Here is a 14,924-nt window from a genome sequence, read left to right as displayed (position 1 = left end):
TATAAAATGAAAATTCACCTCTGTTCATCCACAAAAAAGTGGGGTTTTTAAATATTGCTGAGGAAAAAAATCCATTTATAATATAATATATAATATAGAGAGTGCTACTAGGACTTTCATACATACTTCAATACAGAAGGTAAAAAAATTATAATTCTATAATTATTCTACAAGAAATGATGAGCAGGCTGATTTTAGAAAAGCCTGAAAAGACTTATATGAATTGAGGCAGAGTGAAGTGAGCAGTACACACTAACAACTGTGATGGACTTGGCTCTTTTCAACAATGAAATGATTTAGGGCAATTCCAATAGACTTGGGATGGAAAATGCCAATCACATTCAGAGAGAGAACTATGAAGCCTAAATATGGATTGAAACATACTATTTTCACCTTTTTGTTTGTTTTTCTTATTTTTTTTCTTTTGGTCTGATTTTTCTTGCACAATATAACAAATATGGAAATATATTTAAAAGAATGGCACATATTTAATATTAATATTCATTTTTGATATTTTTATATTTATGTTTTATGTGTTTGTATTATATTAAATTTAAAGTAATATTTAATATTAACAAAAATATTAGATTGCTTGCTGTCTTGGGGAGGGGAGAGGTGAGGAAGAGAGGGAGAAAAAATGGAACACAAAGTTTTACAAAAATGAATGTTGAAAACTATCTTTACATGTATTGGAAAAATACAATACTATTGAGGAAAAAACACAAAAATAAAAAAAATGAAATATCATAACATTAAAATGCTAGAGTACTGAACTTGGAATTATGGATCTGGGTTCAATTCCTGGCTCTAATACTCGTTAGTCATATGATTTTGTGCAAGGCCTCCAAGACACAGAAGGCCATTACAAGAGAGGAATTTTAACAATTGGAGCTGCCCCAAAGTAAAATGAGATGGATTATTCTGATAGACAGTGAATTCCACCTCACTGGAGGTCTTCTTCAAGCAGGGATTGGATGCCTTTATCTTGTATGTTCTAGTAAACAGTTCTTTAGATTATGGTTTAGAATTCTGTAATTCTGTGAATTACATGTAAGTGATGGCAGCATCACTGGGATTAAGGGCAGAATCTCCCAACATTACTTTTGAAAGAATGAAACCCTTTTAAAGGGCAGACAACATCAGAAATTCTTAAGTTAGTTTTGAGGATTTTTCCATGTGAAGAATTCTCCTTTATTAGAATTCTCTTTATTCTTGCAAGTGAGCAAATCTCCTATAAATTTCAACCTGAGAGAGAGCTTTGGGGCACTGCATGGTTTAAGTGATATGCCCAAGATTACACAATTAGTATCTATGTATCTATCTGTCTGTCTGTCTATCTATGGCAGGACTTAAAATTGGCTTTTTCTGACTCGATTAGTCTTCTCTTCAATACTCCACACTGTCTTTTTAGTGCATTTATTGAAAAAGAAAAAATAATGCAAAAAGACCCACTCACAACCTATATGACAATATAATTATAGAAATTGGGGAGAGGGACAAGAAGGTAAATTAAACCAATATTAACCTCTGAATGACATTCTTCTTCTTTTTGATGGCCTGTCTCAAAGGCTCCCTGAGTGTAACCTGGGAGAAATCCTGAAGAGCTGCATAAATGGTATGACGAATAGCGTGATTGAACACACTTTCCATCCTCCCCATTAGTACCTGTAAGCCTTTGATCATTGCAATTACCTGCAAAGAAAAACATTATTTTAAACCTGTGCCTGGATAAAGTCCAAAGAATAAAGGAAATAAACACACATCTATAAGTACACACAGCCCTTGGTATGCCACAAAACAAGAGAAAAAAGGTTTTGGAAGCAGATGTGAGATGGGTAAAGGATTTTCATAAACAGAAAATAATTTTCCAATCTATTTTACTACATGTAAATACCTGTACGCTCTATTATGATTCTTCCAGGAAAGACACACATAAAAACAAAATAGGAATGCCTGAGTGTTTCACATCTAACTTGAAATATAGAAATAACTTAGAAGGGCAGAATCTTAGAATAAAGCTCTTTTGAAAATAGCAAACAATAAATAAATATTACTATGCTAAGCATTGGAAATACAAAGAGGCAAAACACAGCTCCTGCCTTCAAGTACCTTATTATATAATAAGGGAGACAACATGCTAACAAATATCAACAAAGTAAGCTACAATCAGGATAAACAGGAAATCATTAAAAGAGGGAAGGGACTGGAATTAAGAGGAATAAAAAGTAGAATTTTAATTGGGTCTTAAAGGAAGCCACAAAGGAAGTTTATGGAAGAAGGAGAGTCCATTCCAGGTACAAAAGAGAAAGAGAATGCCCAGAGATGCTGTCTGTTGTTCATGGATTGGCCAGGAGGCTAGTGTCAAAGTATCAGAGTGTATGTGATGGAGATTAAGGTATGCAAAGACTGGAAAAGTAGGAAGGGGGTTTTGAATGCCAAATGAAACATTTTGTAGTTGATCCTGGAAGCAATAGGAAGCTGCTAGAATTTATTGAGTAACTGGGCAATATGATTGGATCTGTATTTTAGGAGTTTAAGATACTCATTCCAAAATATCCTTTTTTCACTCCAAGATTTCAAATAAAAGAAAAACAGCAAGTAGATGTTAGCTTAGAATAAAGCACCTAATGGTGTGCCTCTTTTTTTAAACTTTTTTTTTTTTAAAGACTTACATGAATGGATGCTGAATAAAGTGAGCAGAACCAAGAGTACATTGTATCCAGTAACAAGAAGATTATGTGATGATCAACTGTGATGGACTTGGCTCTTTTCAAGAACATGATCATTCAAGGCAATTCTCACAGATTTGGGATGGAAAATCCCAGTAAAATCCAGAGAGAGAACACTATGGAGACTGAATATAGATCAAAGCATTGTATTTTCACCTTTGTGTTTCTGTTTTTTTCTCTTTCATAGTTTTTTTCCCCTTTTGGTCTGATTTTTCTTGCACAAAATGAAAAATATGGAAATATGTTTAAGAGAATGGCACACATTTAACCTATATCAGATAGCTTGTTATCTGGGGAAAGGGAGAGGTGAAGGAGGGAGAAAAATTTGGAACACAGAGTCTTACAAAAATGAATGTGGAAAGCTATCTTTACATGTGTTTGGAAAAATAAAATAGTATTAAAAATAATATCCAATTCCTTTGACCCAGCAGTGTTACTACTGGGCTTATATCCCAAAGAGATATTAAAGAAGGGAAAGGGACCTTTTTTGTGCAAGAATGCTTGTGGCAGCCCTCTTTGTAGTGGCCAGAAACTGGAAACTGAGCAGATGCCCATCAATTGGATAATGGCTGAATAAATTGTGGTATATGAATAATATGGAATATTATTGTTCAGTAAGAAACAACCAACAAGATGATTTCAGAAAGGCCTGAAGAGACTTATATTAACTGATTCTGAGTGAAATGAGCAGGACCAGGAGATCATTATATACTTCAACAACAATACTATATGATGATCAATTCTGATGGATCTGACCACCTTCAGCAATGAGATGAACCAAATCAGTTCTAATGGAACAGTAATGAACTGAACCAGCTACACCCAGCGAAAGAACTCTGAGAGATGACTAAGAACCATTACATCAAATTCCCAATTCCTATATTTTTGCCTGCCTGCATTTTTGATTTCCTTCACAGGCCAACTGTACAATATTTCAGAGTCCGATTCTTTTTGTACAGCAAAATAATGGTTTGGACGTGTATACTTATTTTGTATTTAATTTATACTCTAATATATTTAACATGTATTAGTCATCCTGCCATCTAGGGGAGAGGGTGGGGGGAAGGAGGGGGAACAATTGGAACAAAAGGTTTGGCAATTGTCAATGCTGTAAAATTACCCATGCATATAACTTGTAAATAAAAAGCTATTAAAATTAATAATAATAATAATAATACCTAATTAAAAAAAAAGACTGAGGAAAGAAAGCAAAATCCAAATCAGAAGGAGAGATAACCCTCTTACCTCCACCAAAGCAAACTTCTCCTCACTGGTATAATTATATCGCGTCGCTCGCTCATACTCTTCTGCATTGTCAGGGCAGTCCTTGTTGGAGTATTTGTCAGTGGGGTGAACAAGTTTCCATGAATACTGGTATTGAAAAGAAAAAGAAAGAACAATGCATAAGAAACAAGTCCCTATTGTATGAAATGCTTTTTATCTACTGCCAAATGCATATTTGTAGTTATTAAGTCATTTCCAAAGGTTTTTTAAGGTTATTCACATCATGCGATTTTCAATTGCTGTGACTTAATAACTGTGCCTTAAACTATTTCCACATCTAGTTCCTATTTTGTTTTAGTTCAATTGTTTGAGTTGATCTGATTCTTCAATAATTCCACTGGGCATTTTCTTGACAAACAAATTGAGTGGTTTGTCATTTTCTTCTCCAGTTCATTTTACAGATAAGGAAACTAGGGAAACAGGGTTAAGCGAGAAGGAATGATAAACCATGTCAGTATTTTGCCAAGAAAATCAGGTTCACACAGCTACAAAGTGTCTGAGGTTGGATTTGAACTTGGGTCTTACTGACTCCAGGTCCAGAGTTCTAAACTTACTGTGAAATCTAGCCACGCTGAGATATATATGCAAAATATATTCTTTATGTTCTAAAAGACACACATGCACATATACACACATGTATATAACACAAAAAGTCCACTGTTATGAAAATGCCAAAGATTTGCTTAATGCATACTACATCTATATGTAAATGTATATAAGCTTAAAAAAAGAATGAATAAATTTTTTTTTAATTCTATGTTTACTTAAATGTTTCAACATGCACTATGATAAGCTTTGAAGATACAAATACCATATGAATGTTATGGAATATTATTGCTCTGTAAGAAATGACCAGCAGGATGAATACAGAGAGGCTTGGAGAGACTTACATGAACTGATGCTAAGTGAAATGAGCAGAACCAGGAGATCATTATACACTTCAACAATGATACTGTATAAGGATGTATTCTGATGGAAGTGGATTTCTTTGATAAAGAGACCTAACTCAGTTTCAATTGATAAATGATGGACAGAAGCAGCTACACCCAAAGAAAGAACACTGGGAAACGAATGTGAACTATCTGCATTTTTGTTTTTCTTCCCGGGTTATTTTTACCTTCTGAATCCAATTCTCCCTGTGCAACAAGAGAACCGTTTGGTTCTGCAAACATATATTGTATCTAGGATATACTGCAACATATTTAACATATATAGGACTGCTTGCCATCTAGGGGAGGGGGTGGAAGGAGGGAGGGGAAAAATTGGAACAGAAGCGAATGCAAGGGATAATGTTGTAAAAAAATTACCCTGGCATGGGTTCTGTCAATAAAAAGTTATTATAAAATTAAAAAAAAATAATAATAATAAAAAGATACAAATACCAACCTTAAAAAACTTATATTCCAAAGAAGAAAGACAATACACATAGAGGTTTAATGAAGCTTCTTCATAATTTCCAAATAAGCACATATTTTAACAAACAATCATAGTTAAAGAGCTAATGGAACAAAGTGATCTATAGATGTATATAACTCCCTTAAAAGTTCTAAAAAGGTGAAACTTTTGGGACTTACAAATCTTTATTATACAAAAAATTAGAAATTTCATTAGTGAAGTTAAACTTCAATCCATTTGAAAAGCTATTATCCAACATGGAATTAAAAGTATGTCAATAAATTCACAATAGAAAAATAACTGAAAAAAAGTTTCCATGAAATGTTCATATGTCAGTAGTGGACCACATTAAGGGAAATTACAGAGATATTTCACATATTTTATATAATTTTAGAGAACCATATTAAAATTACTCTTGACTTTTAAAAAAGTCTTATCTGTTTTCTGTTTTGCAGATACTACCTGTTGCTACTTTATTTTTCTTTTCCATAAAATGGTTTTGAAAAAAACACTACAGTATATTTGATCTTATTCTGTTTAATCACATTGGTGACTTGGATAAAGACAAAGATGGTATGATATGATTTTTAAATTTTTTAATTTCAAAAAGCTGGATAAAAAAGGATCTGGACAAATTAGAAAAAATAGGAAGTGAATGTAGAACAATCATATTTATTTCTATTAAATTTAAAATCCTGCACTTGATTTCAAAGGATCAACTAACTAAATACCAGAATGAGATGGGAGACATCATCTAGACAACAGTTTATACGAAAGAGACCAGAAAGTGCAAATTCAACACATTTAACAAAGCAGTCAAAAACCGAATACATTTTTATGCCACAATAATAAAACTATAGTATCCACATTTCCATTTCTCAATAAAGGTGTAAAGAACTACACATGTATCATCAATTCTATCTTCTTAACCATCTATTACAAAGAAGGCAACAGCATATTGGGAAATGATCAATAAAACTGCTTTACAAAGAAAAAATATTGTATCCAGGTAATAATGTTGTTATGCCCCACCCAGAGTATTTTGATCAATTCTGGGCATTTTAGGAAGAATAATAAGTGAATTTTAGGAAGAATAATATCAAGGAACTTAAAACCACATCATATAAAGGATGGGAGAGAGAAATATATTTCAAAATGAAGATTAAAAACAAAAGCTATAAATTTAAAGAGACAGATACAAAGAAAATCTAGTGTCCATCTCTGTCATTTGCTCAATGGCCCCCTTTAAAAAAAAAATTACCAATGTCCTCCTAATCACTAACAGTTCTTTCCAGTACTCATTTCCGTAGCCTCTGCAGCATTTAATACTCCTGACTTCCATCTCTTTCTTTAGCTTGGAGTCACTCATAGTTATTCTCCTTTGTCTACAAACATTTCTCTTTTACTGACAGGATCCTTATCTTCTTTAACTCCTTATGGTGAGAAAAAAGGAAGTCTTTACATTGATCTTTTTTTTTTTTCTTTTCTATACTTACTTTGACAATCTCATTCAATCTCGAATATTCATGTTTTCTCTGTCTATAGATGATGCCCAAATCTCTTTTCCCTAATCTCACCTACATCCACAAATTCTCATAAGGACACTTTGATCCAAGTGTACAATTAATATCTTAAACTCCACATGTCCCAAACTTTTACTTATCAGAAAGCATTTCTAAATTTCTGTCTATTTTCCTCCAACCTGGTTATATTTTTCATGTCTTGCTTAACAAGAGATTTTTTTGTCTCTTTTATAGTTAAGAGATCATCTTGCAATAGTTATTTAGGTATATGTTATATTCTTCTACTTGGAAAACAGTAAGGATTTCCCTAAATTTTTTATCTCTTCTAGCAATCTTACAGTACTCTGCACATGGTTAAAGTTTAAGGAGAGTTTATGCATGGTGCTCAAGGAGAATCTGCCATGCTGAATGAGATAAAATGACCTCTGAGGTCCTTTCAACCCATTCTATGATGCTATATGAGAAATTAGGACAAAAATTTCCATCTAACTGATGAAAATATATTACAAATATCTTTTAATGAGTTCAGATAAAAAGAGAAGCATGAAGAGAAAAAAGTTCTAATTTCTAAAATAGTCTAGTTTATACCATTTATAAATAACATGCTATATTCTCCCACAAAAAAAGAACAAAATTGCTGTTGACAGACTTTTAGTCCAACTGCTTAATTCACTGAATAGATGTTTTGTCACTGAAAATTTTGTTATATTTCATTTGTAAGAGACAAATAAAGGATATTAAAAAGATCATTTTTTAAAAATTGAAATTAGTTCCCACTAATATGGCCGAACTTAAAAAATTATGAAAACAAAAGGTTTTCTGATTTTTTTCCCTCTCTCTTCTTCCCTACTTTGGTTATCATGTGTTTATTTTTATCCAAGGATCAGAAATTGAGTATTTCTTTCCCAATTCAGCAGAATTCATTACAGATGACTGAATTCTTCTGCTTTTTTCCAAGTTCAAAAAAACCCTTTTTTGGAGTAGAAAGGACATACCACTTCCATGACATGCGCACTCCACTGAGACAGCAGCTGTAATCCTTGGAGGGAGAGATCAAAGAGTTTACGATATTCTCCATCTGTTTTCTGAGCTTCTTGTCGTCCAGAACCAGTCACTACCTGAAACACAGCAAATAAAAATCCAAGTGTGAAAAAGAATAATGTGTACATTGTGTACTGCTAATCAATTTCTAAAAATAAAAGAGATTTTTAGAGACACCTCTGCTTAAGAAATTAACACTCCTTTGAAGGCCTCAAATGTATACTATCAAAGTTCTGTGAATTAAATGCTATACCCCACACTGTTAACCAACAAAGAAAGATTCAAGGGAAATCAGATTAGTAATGAGTGCAAGGTAATAACCTTCCACCTAGGTAATATAGAGGGTTCCATTCCCTGACCTCCCCCTTCCCAAATGAGCCTAAGTCATACTCCCCGCCTCCTTTGCCCCAGTTACTGAAATCATTAGCTAAGTCTCTGTGTAAAATATCTGCTTTCTCAATCAAACATTTAAAAAATCACATGCACAGAAGAGAAGAACATTAGAAAGTTCAGAAGGAGAGAGAGGCCAAAAGGGTAGTTTTGATAAATTATCAGATTAAATTTAATCAATCCTTTAAAAACTGTACCTGACAAAAGTTAAGTTTCATATATAATTTTCTGTTATGAATTACTTTATTAGAATGTTTACATTTGTAGATTTTTGTCAATTTCATAATAAAAAGAGAAATGTGAAATATGTATGGTAAGTTAGAAAATGTAGAATAGACAGAGATGGGGGATTTTTAGTACAGAAGACTGCAAATACCAGACAAGATCACTTGTTGATAGATTTTTATGTGACTATTTTTTCTTTGTTGCAAAGGAGAACATAATTATAGTATTTTTTTAAAAGAAGCTATACATTTTACAAATGAATTAAACATATAACAAATTCATAAAGAATCTATTCCAATAATATAAAATCAACCAACTAAACATCTGGGAGGGGGGGAACTGAAACTGAACCAGGACCAAGACTATAGATGGTCACATAGCTCAATATGAACAATGAACTGTGTAATGAATGAAAACACATTTATTAAGTGCATACTATGTGCAAAACACGAAGGATGCAAATAAGATAATATTTGTTTGAAGACCTTACCTATAAGAATGTAATGAATGAAAGGACAGATATGCCCTTTTTATGGAGATTTTTTATGGAGATATGGAGATTTTTCTTCTGAGTCAGAGTGATACCAACTTTCTTTAAATTATGTGTCTTAAATTATTTTCTCCTTTTCCCAATTACCTCCTCCTAAGAAGTGCTATTTCTGTACATGTTATTTTCACCTAACTTAGCAACACACTATAAATTACCACTTTGAAGTTCCTAAAACTTTTGTCTTAAATGTGAGATTAAAAACAGTATTCCAGGCTCTAATTTGTGCTTTTAGACTTTCATGTTGTTTTTCCTGCAGATCAATCCATCAGCTATGCAGTTGGTGTGAATAAAGTCAACAATACATTTTTTTTATGTCACTAACCTCATTATTGCTGTAGCGAGCCAGCTCTGAGATGAAGCGCATGTGGTCTTCTCTTATCTGGATCATTTGTTCACAGATGTTATATTGGGGACTACTGCTAGAAGATGTACACGTCCATCTATTTGAAGAGGGAGCAGAATTTTAGTTGTCTGAAGCAAAAACACAGTACCACCAAACTGTCATGTCTGGTGCCATATCTTCTCACATGAAACTTCCTGACATGGCAATTAAAATATCACTAAAGAAAGCTTTCTCAACTCCTCTTAATTATAACATTTTCCCTCTATTAATTATTTCCTATTTATTCTGTGTATAACTTTGTGTATGTTTATTTGCATGTTGTTTCCCCTTTCAACTGTAAGCTCCTTGAGGTCAGTCTTTTATCTCTTAAAAATTTTTTAGAGGATCCATTCCAAGATATCGTGGAATTTAAAGGCTAATTTCTTTCTTAAGGATCTTCCTTAAACCCAAATTACTCTGTGTCTTAAAGATCCCACACCCCAAGCCCCACCTAGTTTGGGCTCTGATTGCTTTAGAATGAATGTAAATAACAACTGTTTCTGTTTCAGTCAAATACCCTGGTATTCTATTCCTAGGCTGATTTATTTTTTAAACTAGATAAAACAAGCCTTTTTTTTCTTTTTTTCTCATTTCTTTCATAGCCTTTAATCACTGAATGGGCCCTCCCTTGGTCAAACTGAGACCTGTTAAGACCTTAACTTAAGAGTCTATATCCAAAGAGATCATAAAAAAGGGGGAAAGACCCATTTGTGTAAAAATAATAGTGCAGTTTGGTGGCAAGGAATTGGAAATCAAGGGGATGTCCATCAATTAGGGAATGGCTGAATAAGTTATGGTATAAGAGTGGAATGAAATACTACTGTACTATAAGAAATGATGAGCAAGCTGATTTCAGACAAGCCTAAAAATTTACATGGACTGATGCTGAGTGAAGTGAGCAGAACCAAAAGAACATTATACACAGCAACAAAAAGATTATGGGATGGTCAACTATGATTGATCTAACTCTTCTCAGCAATACCCAAGATAATTCCATCCAAGATGGAAAATGCCATCCGTATCCAGAAAAATAACTATGAAGATTAAATGCAGATCAAAGCATACTATTTTCACTTTTTTTGAGTTTTTTTTCCCTTTTGCATGATTTTGGCTGCTGAGCTTATTCTAAAACATTGTACCTTTAAGAAGTGAAGAAATGTAGTGAGGGATACTTCTCAGAAAAAAGGATTCTGCCTGCTTTCAAGTAATACTGACTAATCCAATTGTTTTCCAGAGGCAACTAGATGGGGATGTGAATATAAGCCTGGAATTAGGAAGGAGTTCAAATCCAATCTCAGACAACTTTGTACAACTCAGACAACTTTGACCCTAGATAAGTCCCTTAAGAACTTCTCTTTGTCTTAGTTTTTTCAACTGTAAAATGGGGATAGTAATAGCACCTAACTTACAGGACTGTTGAAAGGATTAAACAAGATAGTTATCAAGTGTTTATGTAGCACTGTGCCAGGCACTTTTTATAAATGCTTATTCCTTTCCCTTAAAGAATTTACTTTTAAAAAGAGATTTGTTTGGGTGCTATTTGGTTAGCATCTGTTGTGTGAAAATCAAGAAGTAAAAATCAGCTTTTGTCAAAGAAAGAAAACAGCCTCAGGGTGGCGGATTTATTTTATTTTGTATTTGAAAGACCAGAGATCAGGGAAATGCTCCAACCAATAACAACAAAACAAACAGAGAATCTAGCTGTCTACCTAAAGATCTCATTCATCTAATATTATCATATGGTAACAAGTAATACTTACACAGAAGAATACTGTAGACAGTCTGGGTCTCGAGTTTAAGTATTAACAAAATTTTTTTTCTTTCTCTCTCTCTCTTTTCCTTTCTTTCATACTGAGTCCCCTTATTTTGCCTGAGCTAGAAATGCAATAGTTACTCCAGGGCCTGATCCCACATACTGATCAGGATGGGAGTTCTAATCTGTATTTCCAACCTGGTTTTGTTTGTCCCTCCCTAAAGCAACCGATGGCACTGCATCTATAGTGGGAATCATCTTCCTGCTACCAGGTTTAGCAATTTTGGCTTTGTTCATAGTCACTCAGGACTTCAGAGCTCAAGCAATCCACCAATTTTAGCCACCTAGGCAACAGTCAATACCTGGCTGAGAAATTTTTAAAAATATCCTCTGATAAAAATCTTTCTCAATTCGTTACCAAGAAAATATTAAATTTATTACAACTTTCCTAACATTTTAAGGAGAAAATCTTTTTTGGAAAGAGTATGGGGGGAAACAGACAATAATCTCATTGGTATAAAGAACTCTTGGTAAAAAAAAAAAAAAAAATCTCTTTGATATGCAATGAAGATATACACCTTCTCAGCAACCTAGATTATTATTGCCTGGGGATAATAAGAGTTTAAGTGATTTGCTCAGGGTCACACCGGTAGTAAATTGAGGAAAGGAGTTTGAAAGAAATGGAGTGGGTGGTATGATAGAAAAAAGCACTCAATGATTTGAATGCAAAAAACCTGAATCCAAATTCTGCCCCTCCCTATCTCTTGAGAACTTAAATAAGGCACTTATTCTTTCTGTGCCTCAAAGTATTTATCTGTAAAATTAGGGTACTGAAATTGATAGTCTCTAAAGTCCCTGCATCTAACTTAGTAGCCTAAGAACCCATCCATTTATTCAATAAATATTTATTAAGTGCCTATTGTGTGCACAGTGCAAGGGCTGGGGATACAAAAAAAGGCAAAAGTCAGTTATTACTCAAAGAACTTAGAGGTCAGCTCTCTATTCACTATGACACAGATGCCTTAGTCAAGTGCACCAATTTAATACTACTTTTTCTTGATGATTAAAGATTTACAACAGAGCACAGTACTGCTCTCAGTAGCTATTGAGCATTGTAAGCCTGTTTGGCTCCCAATACAATGGCTCTGATTTATTGCATTTTTAAGAGCTAAAAGGTGTGTTATCTTGATGTTAGGCTACCAATTCTTACCACTATCAGTACACCTCTCTCTACCTCCCTCTATTTCTAAGTTATTGCTTTTAAAATCTTAGTATCTAAGAAATAAGGCAATCAAATACACCGAACTGTGAATAAAAAAAGGTTACTGATTTAAGTCAACAAGTTTTGCAAAGTTAAAGAACTTTTACCACAAAATAAAGTAGACTTTGAGACCAACTTCTCGGACCTCTGGTTTTGCTTACTTCCATGTTCTTAGTTGATTTTTGAAGGGGAAACTAGGAATGGCAAAACAACAGTGCAATGTACTCCTACCTAGACTTGTTTTCCTCATAGTGGGCACTGGTCTTGATGTATCGTGCCAATTCAATCTGCATGTCACCAAACAGTGGAACCACCTGAAGCTGCTGCACTCAAAAAGGGGGGAAAATTAAATTGGAATGTTACTATAGTCATTTACCCCTCCCCTCCCCCCCCCCCCCCCCAACACACACTACACAAAATACATTCTCTGCGGAGACAACTAGTTCTTCATGGCCAGATTTTGTTACCTTTTACCTGGCTGACCACATAATGCTAAGGTGAAGCAAGGTAAAAACTGGGGAATAAAATGTTCACATTTGCTGTCAACAAATCAATCAGCAATCATTTATTAAATGTATACTCTGTGCTAAGCACAGTACTAAGGGATACAAAGAGTCAAAATAACATTTTTCTATGGCACTTATTTACACAATATAGTTTTTTGCCAGGCAATTAAGATTAAGTGACTTGCTCAGAATCACACAGCTAGTTAAGGGTCATAAGTATCTAAAGCTATATTTGAAATGAGGTCTTCCTAATTCCAGAACGGGGTCTCTGTTTACTACACCACCTAGTTGCCCCCACATCATACAGTTTAAATGGCACTGAAATTAACTCACCTTAAAGAATTTGTCTATTTTAGTTAAATTTATTCTTTTCTTGGCATCTAACTTGTAGATATTACTGACACTTCCATCCATCAGGTAGAGTCCAAATCCCATCACCTATAACAAAATGTTTCCATAAGTCTTTGATCTCCAAGTTTATTCACCCCAAACACTGTGTCATGTACCCTATAATTCTTTAGTTTTAAATCAAAATTAATTCTTCATACATGAAACAGTTTAATCAAGAATTTTCATTCTTCTATGCCTGACAATTTTCTTATGTGTGCTCCTGTGTTTAATTGTTCTATTTTTATCTCCTAAAATGTTTTAGGCTTTGCTGGAACAATACAGAGCCTCTCAAAGCCATTACAAAGATGCAGGTTCTGAATTATCAAGCTAAGATTTTTCAATTGTTCTGTGTCAATGTAGGAATTTCAGAATTAGTATTCACAGCATAATTGAAATTTAATGCTTTAGATTAGAGGTTATTTCCAGAATACAAGTTTGTTTCTTCAAAGATGCTTTGCAAGCAGCTTGACATACCAAGTATACAGTTCAAGTCAAAATTATGGAGAAAATTATATAAAGTATGTTCTTGCTTTTGCTTCAGAATACTGCAAAGCACAAGCAGTCCCCAATTTATGAATGGATTGTGTTCCAAAAGTTCATTTGCATGTCAGTTGTTAGAAATATGGAATTCAATTTCAAATAGAAACAACTGTAGTTAGGTGCCCAGGTTAATCTAAAAAATTCTATGCCATACATAATGTGGCCAAAATATAGCCTCAGCAACCTTTACAACATTGTTTCTATGGGAAGGAATGCATTTCAAGGTCCAAAAGATGATTACAGGAGTACATCCCTACTCCATGGAGAAATATTACACTTTCTCCAATTGGTCCAGCTCCTAAATGGATGGAAATGAAAGGAGCATGATCAGTAACAGGACATGGCTTCTATAAAATGATTAGGGCCATGTAAGCAGTAGCTGGGAATAAATAACTTTCATCTTAATAAGGGGACAAAAAAAGGAGTTATGGAATATTAGTAGAAAGAAGGCAAGACAGAAGCTATATACATTTTTTTGGCAAGGGTGGCAGCTGTATGCATCTTTTAAAAATTAAGTCTTCTCAAGTCAAGTGAATGTCTATTCTGCTACTCTAAATAGAGACTAAAAAACTTTAAAATAGCAATCAAATAAGTGTTAATTAAATACCTACTATGTGTCAGGAATTATACTAAGCACTGGAGATACAAAGACAATCATGAAATACCCCCTGTCCTCAAGGAGCTGACATTCTAATGGGGAAGATCCTAGAGGTACATGTAGAATACACACAAAATGTAGTATAGTACAAAACATAGTTTAGTTCACCCAGGACAAAATATGTGCAATTACATTTCTTTGCCAACAGTTCAATTTAAGCATAATGTATTTCTTTTTTATTTTATTTGAAACAAATACAAAATAGAAAAAGAAAAAAAAACTGCCATGTACACAGAAGAATAAGAGAGGATTCAAAGTATAAAGCAATAAATTTCCATTTTATGAAAGCCTATATAA

The 14,924-nt window shown here is 33.7% G+C and overlaps 1 protein-coding gene across 1 annotated transcript in view; it reads right to left on the bottom strand.

Moving 5' to 3' along the window:
- Nucleotides 1–14,924, bottom strand: part of CYFIP1 (cytoplasmic FMR1 interacting protein 1) — a 160,313-nt gene that overhangs the window by 75,043 nt on the left and 70,346 nt on the right. Inside the window, exons 9-14 of the mRNA XM_051984628.1 lie at nt 13,373–13,477; nt 12,765–12,856; nt 9,460–9,577; nt 7,927–8,049; nt 3,975–4,100; nt 1,526–1,692 (exon numbers count right to left, since the gene is read on the bottom strand). Of these exons, the coding sequence (XP_051840588.1) occupies nt 1,526–1,692; nt 3,975–4,100; nt 7,927–8,049; nt 9,460–9,577; nt 12,765–12,856; nt 13,373–13,477 (731 nt within the window). The remainder of the gene's footprint in view (nt 1–1,525; nt 1,693–3,974; nt 4,101–7,926; nt 8,050–9,459; nt 9,578–12,764; nt 12,857–13,372; nt 13,478–14,924) is intronic.

The sequence above is a fragment of the Antechinus flavipes genome, chromosome 3 (genome assembly GCF_016432865.1).
Source record: "Antechinus flavipes isolate AdamAnt ecotype Samford, QLD, Australia chromosome 3, AdamAnt_v2, whole genome shotgun sequence".
NCBI lineage: Eukaryota > Metazoa > Chordata > Mammalia > Dasyuromorphia > Dasyuridae > Antechinus > Antechinus flavipes.
This window is presented reverse-complemented; position numbering and strand designations above follow the sequence as displayed.